Raw genomic sequence first — 11,169 nt, forward strand, 5'->3', positions numbered from 1 at the left:
TCTGATTTTAGTCATTGGCACTGGTATTTTAAATGTTTGTAGTTGTCATCATAAGATTTGTGATACACATTTATTTATATTATGTTTGCCAACTTTCCTTGATAACTTGTTTTCCTAAAATATTCTAAAACTTAATTTAATACTTTTTGTAGTGCAAGTATAATCTTGTTCTGGCTGCAAAAGAAGAAAGCAAAGGAATCATAGAGGATCAGGAAAAAAAGATTGAAGAATTGAGGGAAGCCTTGGAGAGAAGACAAATAGCCGATAACATTGAGGTAAAAGCATTAATGGTGGTATATTATTATTTGTTCAACAGACTAATTGGATGTGGTTTTGCTTAAAATACTTGTGTAAAATTTAACCTCATTTTAGTTCAAACTATAGGTAGTTAAGCTGTTCTTAAAGGAACATTTCATGAGATACCTGACAAATTCTGTTAAACTAACACATTACTTGACATAAATATTTTATAAGCTACTTCATAAAAACCTATGCTAAAAGCCTGGTTTAATTTTGTTAAGGCCACTAAGGAGTCATCAACTGAATTTAATGGCAGCATTAGATGATGCAGCTGAGAAATTAAAATAGGTAGAAGAATATATGTGTTTAACATTATGTCTTCCCCCACTGCTATATTCAGTAACATCTTTTCTTTACTCATAATTTTAAGTAAAAGCTCCACCTGCTGGAAACAGATTTAGGATGCATTGTTGATTCAACTCCAGTTTTGCTTTTCAAAAAGCAGAGTTTTTTAACTCTGTCTTTCCTGTTACTGCTCTCACCGTTATTTTGGTGAACATGTCCATCAGACAAAACCACTCGCCTCTCCTTACAAGTAATTGCTACAAGATCATCTGTCATATTAGATATGCTTAGTCCAATCATATAGCACCAATAATGTCTTCCAGAGTAGTGTTTGCTTCTCAAAACCCATTCTTAAATAGATTTCCACTATGTTTAATAAACAGACTATCTTCATTAATAATAATATCTAATTTTGACATTCTGGAACCCAAAACTGAGTCACCTGCCAAATGGATCACTTGGTTTTATATTTTTTTAAACTGAAGTAACAATTCTTACTCCATTGTCATCCTTGGGTGTATCTGTCTCCTGATAAAATCATAGGGTTTCTCCTTCTTTGACTTTATACATCAGTTACTAATTTCCTTCATGCTTTCTTGACTGGACAAGAAGAACTAATCCAAGGTGGCATTTAAAATACTAACTACTGTTTGTTCTTCTAGCTTAACACACCTCGTGTAGGTATGATGCCCCATCAGACAGGATGGGAGTCTAGATCCTAGAATGAATCCAGAGGCATCTGCAGAATAGCAGTGTACTGAAAAAAGCTGTAATCACTAATTCAGCATGGATTAAAATTAGACAATCTATTAACCAGTGGTCGATTCCAAATACCTCGCACAAGTATCTAACTGTAACTACACTGTAGGAAAGTTCTCATTTTTGTTCTGCAACCAAGACAATGGATATGGAAAATGCGCTAAAATAAATTTATCAATGAATGCTTGCTACAATTCATGATGAAAAAGTGGAGGGAAAAGGGAGATGCTTGTAGCTGTTAACAATCTTAGCAGCAATGACAAAACATCTTGAAACAACTGCTTTAGAGCAATAACTTTAACATTTCTTTCTTTACTCGTCCAATGACTTAAAATAGAGAGACCTTCTGTGTGAGGACTTGCATCATACCACTGATCAGCTGATAAGACTGACAGAGGCCTCTAAGAAACATGATTCATTGCTTCGGTGTGTGCAGGAAGACATAACAAAGAAAGAAGCTCTAATCCAGGAACTCAGGGAACAGGTAAAACAAGGCAATTCTGATAATTAGCTCCTTAGGAGGGTTAATTGTAGCTTCTAGAAAATGTTGTAATTTTAGAGCATCTTGTATGCGGTATTTTTGGTGAAGAGCAATGCTCCTTCCAGTAAAAGCAGAGTAGTAGTTCAAAAGCTTCTGAACAAAGGCTAGATAACTCTTTGAATACTTTGGAAATAGTGTCTAGAGATTGCAAAAATGTTTACTCTGAAAGCAGAGTAAAATTATCAGTACTTACAATAACAGCAACTTCAGGTTATAAGCAGTGTAACCTAGGGGATTACTTTTCCTCTGCTTAACACTTATCCATAAACGATATCATTAGGTAATGGAGATAATTGTTGAGCTCTAAATTGTGCAGTCTGAGAGTGATTTGGAGCTTTTGCGGACCAAATAGCTATGTTAAGCCTTTGTCCAAATTTTAGTGCTAGTTGTCACAACTGTCATAGTGCTAATTAATCTATTTGTGTTGGCAAAAACTCTAATAAGGATAAGTTATTTTGGAAAGAAGAGTCCTTTTGTTGTGTTAGCATATTCTCTTGAGGAAACTGATTAAATATATATCAGTAAAATCTTTGTATCAAATCATGTTTGTCAACAAAGTTTGTAATAGTTTTTCTCTGCTAGCAAGCCCTTTGAAAAGTAGATTGTGTTAGCAAGGCAAAAAAACCAAATATCAACAAGAACAAAATTCAGATTAGCTATACAGTACATAGTGTATATATGCTTCAAAAATACTTGTTACATGCAACTATTGAATGATTAACAGTTATTAGGTAAATGTAGAAAACAATTGTAAAAGTGAAGTCTAAGCTAATTAAAATAACTTGTGGTGTACTTAAGCTTGCTCAAAATAGAGATCTGGTTGCTGTTTTAATATTTTGTGTGTATTATGAGCTAATTTAATTCTAACTGGGGTTTCTAATAGTTGGGCAAAATGACAGAAGAACTGGAGAAGAGGAAGAACGAATATGAACTAAAAATGAAGCAAATAGATTGCTTTGTGGACTCATCTGCAGTAACATTTCCCCAGGTATGGCATTTGTAAGAGAAACATTTTTATTGTAATGACTGTTAAAACTCATTGAAAAGGACTAATAAACTTTACAGCATGGCTTCAGGCTGGGACCAGAAATGACAGTGTGTCAAAAATGGTCAAATCCCATTCATTCTGTTTGTAATTTAAATGTATTATTAATGATTTGTCTGCCAGGAATTTATTAACATACGTCTCCAATTAAGTATTAAAACATGTAACCAATACATAGGGGAAACAGTTCTTTACTAATAGTTTGTGGGGTTTGTTTCTTTTAACTTACCAGTGTCCAAAAACTCCTCCTAAATTTGATGTGAATTTGGCAAAGCTCTTGGAAACTCATGAGCAAGAAATAGCTGATCGGAGGGCTTCTGCAATAAATCTGGAGCACCTTGTACATGAACTGAATGAAGAACGAAGAGCTAAAAATGATGAAATTCTAAGGCTGAAGGTACTACGAGTAAATCTCTACAGGCAATTTGTAACGTTAAAATAAGACAGAATACAGAGTCCATATTTTTAATGAGCTCTGCGTAGTAGTCTGTCTGTTAAAGCAGGAAGGCAGTTCTTGGTTTTCTCTACCTAGGCTGGTAACAAATGGTGACAACTTGCTTGAGATGTCCATATATCTCATTTTCCCAAGAACTGAGTTGTTTCCTGTTCATGAATATCAAATAGTAACATCATTTTTGCTGAAGAAACTGTACTGATTTATTCTAACTCAAGTTTCTAATGAAACTGTAAATGGCAGCGTGATGCAGATCTTTGCCAGAGAACTGTACTTGTTTTCTGACAAATAGTTTTGTCTTCTATTTTACTCAAAAACATGTTCAACTGGAAATGAAAACAGGGATTGCAATTTGGTCTTCAAATAAAATGTTTCCAATTTCACTTGCTTAGGAACAATTAAGTGAGTTGGAGAACTTGCGTCTGGAAATGCAGATATTGGTGGAGAACAACAGGAATTTACAGAGCCTTGTAGAAGCTCAGAGACTAAGCAAGAACAGGTAAAGTAAAATAAAAAAAAAACCTGTCTTAACTTGAATCAATTAAGAAAGATAAACAAATACACAGGTTTTACTTTAAATGCAATCTTACATATTGTTTAATTAGAGATTGACTCAGCCTTTTCTATGAAAATTGTTTACTGGCTTGTAAACTTTATTGCCTTTAAATCACAAATTCTTAAATACAGCAAAGTTTTTTTTTTTTTTTTTTTATAAAGGGAAGGGAAATAGAATGTAAAATAATTACATACACAGACATTGCTGTATATTTTATATTACCATATTACTTGTGCAGATATAGATTCAGTAGATAGGAAATATCCAAGTGAATTCAACACAAGTTTTAACATAGACGTAAATGGAACCAGGTCTCTACCTCATGTTTTTGAGGGTAAGGAATTAACTTCCTCTGAAAAGATGGTACACTGCTGTATACTTCAGACTGGGAGGTATCCTGAGGTTTGGTTCAAACTGTAATCTGTACAGCTTAGTTTTAGACAGAAAATATTTTGTTTCATGGCTTACCTTTTTTGTTTTCTTTTCAATTTTGTAAAGAATTAAATAATCTGCTGGTTTACATTTTGTGAAAAGAAATCTTAACTGGCACCAAATAATTCTGTTTATTTAATGACAATTCATTTTTAAGGGGCAATTTAGTAAACAGTAACTTAATGCTAGACAGGAGGTTAATCTTTTTTTGCCTATTAGATGTATCAATAAATATCTTCCAGAACTTCCGTCTCAATTCAACGAAGTGTCAGTGTTGTCAGTTTTAGAACTGACTTTTTGGTAAGATAAATATTTAATGTAAAAGAACACTATTAAATTTGCAAAATTAAGTATTCCAATTAGAAGATGCTGTAACTGAAGGTGCCTATGCAACTCCAGTTTGTCCTTGCATTGTGTATGTTATACATTAATCTTCAATTATGAATTGATTAATTTGTGGAAAACATTCTGTGCAGAAGGCCGCCTTGGTGGGTCAGATCATACTGAGTTATGATGTTGTCTTTAGGGCCTTCTGCTTTCTTTGCAAGACATTTGAAAGCATGTTGCAAATGAAATGGAAATCACAGAAAAACAAGAAGGGATTACGTTGACATGCAAAACTGGATTCTGTGGCTTTGTTTTTCACACAGGTTATGCAGTAGGTTACTTGGACCAAACTTTTCACAGAAAAGCATTACTTTTATGTTCCTCATTTGCTGGATTCCCAACTTGGGACCTTGGGATATAACTTGGATAAGCATTAACAATTTCCAGTTGCTGTTAGTTGACAGAAGTTGTGGTTTGAATAGACTGAAGGCTAATAGTATATTGCATGCTCTCTGAAAAATCAGGTTTAGATATCTCAGGTGGGGATATTTACAACAGACACATGCCTCGTACAGTATGGGAGCAGCTGATAGCAGCAGGTAGTAATCATCTTTTGTGTAGCCCAGTGTTAGAGAGTGAGAGATGGTTTGATCGTTGGTGTCACACGTGACAAAGTAAGGAGATGTGAGGATCTTGGACTGCATCAGAGGATGTTTGAGAACACAAGATGAGATCAAGTGCCTGCTCTCTTTTGGTATTTGGTGTCAGGGCAGGGAAGAGCAAGCTGTAGAGAAAAGGTCAGCCTTCGCCTCTGTACTGCTAAGCTGGAGCAGGCTCAGTTCACTACTTTGGAGCTGGCACAGGCTGACCAGTACTAGAATTTGAAAGGCTCGAGCATAACCAATGATTCTAACCTTGGAGGTTTTAAAGTTAGTTTAAGTATCCACTGGGAATAAGTAAACAAAGTGTGTTGCAGTTTTGTCCAACCATTTATAAGCTGGATGAATTTGGGTGGATTTTGGAAGTGGGTGGTACCAAAATGTAACAAGGAAAGTAGATGATTTTTATTATAGTTCTCAGAATTTGTTAGACTTTTTAAGCTGGCATTTAATTAACATAAACCGCCCCCCCCCCCCCCCACCAAACCACCCACACATAGACACACTTACTCTCTCAGTCTGAGGCTGTTTATACCAGATATGAAAAATAAATTGCCCTAGCTAGGGATGTTGACAAAGATTTTAAGTTACTGAAAATATCAAAGTTTAAACATCCAGAGTTGTTTTATGATGTTCAGTATTCTGAGTATGAACATGTGTCAAGACAGCTACACACATTTACTAGTTTAATCTGGGTAAGAATGTTGTTTTTACAACTGGTTTCCTTTGTTTGTGAGAAACTTTCCTTATTCTTGGATTTCCTAGTGATCAGAAACATCCTGACGTTCAGTACCTTGAAGAGAAAGAGGAGGAGATTGCTGAGGAACGACTTGCCAAGGTATATTGCCCTTCTCGTGTCAGTTGCTGTTTCCCTGCTGTGAAGTATTAACATGTTTTCTTCTATTTCATGGCAGTGAAACAAACACTGATTTCTAGTGAATTCTAACAGACACGGAGCCTGATACTTCTCTCTTAAGGTTTCTGTCTCGGTCTTACACCAATGAACTGTGTGTCAGCTTCCACAATAAGCAAAACCAGATTCAGATCACTAAATCTGACATTTCCACAGAGTTGGAAAGCGAAGATTGTGTCGCTTGCTAATGTCAAGGCTCTGCCAAAGGGAAGTTAACATCGCTGCGGAGGTTGCCATGGATCTCAGACAGAAGAACCCCCTGTTAGAACTCTGCCATGTATGAATGGGCAGAGATATTGCTGTGGGTCATTTGTGCTGGCACGAAACTGGAAATCCGTGCATGAACTTACAGTGAATATTAGAGATGTGAGTTACTGGGCAGTAGGATGATTGTGGTAGGAATGAGATACGTAGCATCAGTTAAGTGACCAATAATTTTAAAAAATGGATGTATATTAAACATTAAGAATGTAACTAATATTTTTTAACTTTTACAGAATAAAGCAATAGAGGAGATGCTGAAAATCAAAGCAGAGTAAGTTTAAATATTGTTCATTGAACTGGAGACTTGTATTAAACTCATTAGTACCAAAAAGGTATATTTAAGCAATAAAGTCCAAGATCTGGAAGTATAAAAGATGTAGTTTGGAAATGTTGCTTACACTTCTGTGAGGCACGTTGAGTTCTTACTCTTTCTCATCAGTAGGTGGTAGTAGCACCTATTACTACATTTTCTAAAAGGGTAGCATTTTTCAGAGGATTTTCCTGATATAAGGTGGAACTGTAGAAAAACTTAAATTGGAAGGGATGTTTTTACTTGTTTAAAATCATCTGTGCCATGGGATTTTTCAATTCTTTTATATGCAGTGAATTATAAGCACATTCCTTTTCAAATGAAATTGAAATACTGTTCATTTCTTTATTAATTTTGTAAATATTTTATAATTTTAAACTTAATCTCAGTTTTTGCTCTCTTATGCTATTTATTTTTTGCACTTCAGCTTCAGTAATGAAAATTGCTCATTATTAGAGGATTAGTAGATAGCGTTTGCACTATTGTGCAAGTAGTCTTAGAAATACAAGTGTTTTGCACCTTGGATGGGTAATAGTGAAGAAACAAAATACTGAAAATAGTAGATAAAAATTAGTTTGAAAATGTTGACCCTGTTATTCTTTTCCTAATCTGTATTGCTTTCAGGATTCATGTTGGCTGAATCTCCTAATATTTGAGTTATTTACACTTAATAGCATGCTTTCTATGCAAATAACTTAGAAGGATGAAGACAACTTTTATGAGCATGGTCATTTCAAAAGTTAATCCATACTAAATTTTCCAGAAGCCCTAGTCTTGATTAGGGGTTCTCTTGCTATTCGATGCATTGAGTTTTCATACCTCTCTGGTCTTTGAAATAGGCTTTTATAATAGTGTTAGTCTCATACAAACAAATAATGTGCAAAGAGGAAAAAGATTCTTTTGTTCATCAGGAAAATGTCTTGACAAATGCAGCAAGTGAATACTGTTTTCATACAGTAGGTCTTAAACACCAGGCTTCAGTGAAACAAAACCAATGACAAAAATATTTTAATTTAGAGTTTAATTTTGAATAGACGTGCAAAACGACTAGAGTTCATATCATCAGTAGACAGGCTGCTAACTTTGATGGCATGGTTTAATATTCTGTAAGCCTGATAGAATTAAAACATTTTCAGCAAACAAGACATCTATCCGTGGTGGTGGTCCTTCTGTTACCAGGCCAAACAGGCTCAGACCATCTCTGAGATGTTCCTGAGCAACAAGGCTACTGGGGAGAAGCCATATACAAACAAGCAGTTTAGGGGAAACTTGAAGAGCAGCAGAGTTCATCTGGCATGTTTACATGCCTCAGATGAATTCTTAGCGTTCTTGTAGGTGACACTTCTGCTTTCTTTCATGAGTGGACTTGTATGAAAACAGCATACTTCCCAAAAAAAGCAGCAACTCCAAAACACCGACTGGTTAAGAGATTGTATCAAACTCAAGAGCTGTGAAGCAGCATGTAATTTTTCTTTCTGTTAGCACTGAGTTCTAGGGAAAATAATTTGTCTTAAAAGGATATTTTTAGAAGAGGCTGCCTGCATGTCCAAGGATGACTTACTAATTCAGTTGTATGTCGTTTATGTTGGATTTTAATATTGTATGATGCTTTTATGTTGGCAGATTAGAAGAGACCAAAAATACCCTCAAAATCAGAGAGCATGCTTGTCTTGAAATTACTCTGGAGATGGAACGAACAAGAGCTTTGGAACTGAAAGCTTTTAATGAAAAAGAAGAAATTAGATCAAAACTAGAGGAAACATATGAAGAGAGAGACAGAATTGGAAAGGTATATTTTATGTATATGTTTTTTATATTTTTATGTATATTTTTCTTGTCTTTACAGTAGAATCTTATTCAGCAGAGGTACAGCTGTTGCTAACTGGATGATATCCTGAATTGATTAGCAATCAAAGACTGCCTCTGAAAATGTTTTGTCTTGCAGTTTAGTTATATTTGCAATGCTGTTTCCTGCACTAGTGGAACTCTGGGTACAGAAATCACTGTTGCAATTCATAATACAAATCAAATGGTGCTTTTTTTTTTTTTTTGCCCTTTAGAGGGATCTAATGTAGTACCTAAGGACACATAAGACAAATGTGTATTTCCTGAATGAACCAACTCTTGCATCGTATTGTACAACAAACTTAAATGTTAGTATGTTAATAGTTCTAAAGAAGCTATTTCCTCTGAAAAGAGAAGGAGGGGCTACAGTTAAGAGGTACGCAATGTATTTTATTAATTACAGGAAATGGACTTGCTGAGGAAGCAAGTTGACTCTCTTGCTGAGGAGAATGGGAAATTACTTGGTCATCAAAACCTAAACCAGAAGATTCAGTATCTTGTGAAACTGAAGAAAGATTATGCTAAACTTACTGAGGTGAGTTGCGGGGTAGAATACAGACAGAGAGAGATAAGCTTTTTGAGACTGAAAACTAAAATTCTTAGTCTTATGTTGGAGAGTAATAGATACTTTGGATTTTATCCAGTTGTGTAGGTCATGGCTGGTCTGTCTCCTCACAGGCCGCAGACAAGAATCAGCCCATTTTATTTCCTCAAGTACACAGTGTATAAAACATTTGAACAACTGTAGATAACACTTACTTAGAAATACGAAAGAAGTGAGTATAATTTCCTTAACACCCCCATGTTTTTTCTGTTTTACAGGAGACTGAAAAGCTACGCGTTGAAAATGCTTTTTTGAAAGAAACAAAAAAATGTGACATATGTAGACATCATGATCAGCTATAATGACACAAATAAAACTGCAGAGCCATATTTTTAAAGTGTACAGAATAAGCAAAAGCCAGTTGTCAAACTTGGCTTTTGCTGTGGTCCCAGAATAATCAAGTATTTTAGTTCCTGGATTTTTTTTGCTGGTAATAAGTTTTAGTGAAGAATTTTATTCCAGCAAAGTGGGCAGCTTTTAATGACATATTAACACCTTTCTAAAACTTTTCAAAACTGATTTTGAGTAGGTGCTGGAAGATACTTCCTTGAAGCCTTTGTACCTTGCCAAGGAAAAGCTTTCTCACGGGGAACACACCTGGATTTTTGTTTCCTTTTGTGCTTTTATTCAGGTTCCTACCTCTTCTGAAATTCTACGTTTTCCACCAGAGCCCAATTTTAAAAACCATGATTTCTTTGTGATATTTTTTTTTTAGCTAAACATAGGATGTTTTTACTGGGTTAGTATTAATAGTTAAGAAATTTGACAAATTAGTTTTTATGATTTTCGTATTGAAGTTTGTTCAATAAAGCACAAATGTGAATTTAGGAATAGACTTGTAAATAGTACTATAAATATCTTTTGGCTTTGTATTCTTTTCTTTCTCCATTTGAAATTTAAAATGCTTTTTAAACGTTTCTTCCCCAGTATAAATGTACAGCAGACTTCTGTATTAGCATGTAGGAAATTCTTGGGAAGTATTTTACAACGATTTTCTTATCAAACAAGTTAGAAATGTTAAGAAACAAGACCTGGAAATATGCAGAACATTTCAGGAGTATAGCGTAAGTTCATTTAATCGCACTTAAGATTTATTGCAAATAACTGAAACTTTTATTAGCGAAACACAAAACATTGGTTTTATATACCAACATCAAACGCTTCTGTGTTTTGTGTTTGGCTTTTTTTTTTATTGTCAGTAATACCATTGTTCTGGTTTATGGCTCCTTATACAATACTACTTTTGCCCACAAGTGCAGGGGTAAAAGGGAGTAAGAGACACAGATGTGTGTCGAGTAAAGGGCAGGACACCTAGAGCTTTTCTTCAGTATTTGAATTTTAAAATATGAATTTTAAAGTTGCCTAATCCTGTGGATTTGTTTCCGCTTGAACTTTGATATGGAGTATAGAAGCAAAAAAACCTGACTTTAAACTGGAGAGGTGTTTTGGGTTTTTTTAATGGACAAGTAATAATTGAGATCAGAAGCAACTAACAATGATTACTAGCAATCTAGAGGGGTTTGTCTTGGACCACAACGCTGTTGTCTCCTGTGGGCTTTTTTGTGGTGTTATTATTGCTGTCTTTTGGGTTTATAAATGTTCCTTGGAGCACCCGTCTGTCTTGTGTGACTGTTTCAGGACCATTTCCATGCAGGCATGGCTTTCTGCCTCTCCCGGTTTGGGGAGGCACCATCCCTGCTGCACGCTTGCTTACTTGTGGGTCTTTCTCCGTGTTGTATGTCTACAGCAGGACTCTCGTTCTCGTATTCCATCCTTTTTTTAAATAAAGCCTTTGTACATAAACCACCATCGCACAGGTCTCCTTACCTCTCCCCAGCACAGCCGCCCGCCCCGCGGAGGGGCGGTGCTGCGGCG

The 11,169-nt window shown here is 35.3% G+C and overlaps 1 protein-coding gene across 1 annotated transcript in view; it reads left to right on the top strand.

Moving 5' to 3' along the window:
* The window catches only part of KIF15 (kinesin family member 15), a 37,503-nt gene extending 26,425 nt beyond the window's left edge, over positions 1 to 11,078 (top strand). Inside the window, exons 26-35 of the mRNA XM_054817023.1 lie at positions 153 to 275; positions 1,682 to 1,828; positions 2,769 to 2,873; positions 3,163 to 3,327; positions 3,777 to 3,883; positions 6,124 to 6,196; positions 6,769 to 6,806; positions 8,469 to 8,634; positions 9,094 to 9,225; positions 9,513 to 11,078. Coding sequence (XP_054672998.1) covers positions 153 to 275; positions 1,682 to 1,828; positions 2,769 to 2,873; positions 3,163 to 3,327; positions 3,777 to 3,883; positions 6,124 to 6,196; positions 6,769 to 6,806; positions 8,469 to 8,634; positions 9,094 to 9,225; positions 9,513 to 9,596 — 1,140 coding nt within the window. The 3' untranslated portion in view covers positions 9,597 to 11,078. The remainder of the gene's footprint in view (positions 1 to 152; positions 276 to 1,681; positions 1,829 to 2,768; positions 2,874 to 3,162; positions 3,328 to 3,776; positions 3,884 to 6,123; positions 6,197 to 6,768; positions 6,807 to 8,468; positions 8,635 to 9,093; positions 9,226 to 9,512) is intronic.
* The last annotated feature ends 91 nt before the right edge of the window (positions 11,079 to 11,169 follow it).

This window comes from Grus americana, chromosome 2, assembly GCF_028858705.1.
Source record: "Grus americana isolate bGruAme1 chromosome 2, bGruAme1.mat, whole genome shotgun sequence".
Classification (NCBI taxonomy): domain Eukaryota; kingdom Metazoa; phylum Chordata; class Aves; order Gruiformes; family Gruidae; genus Grus; species Grus americana.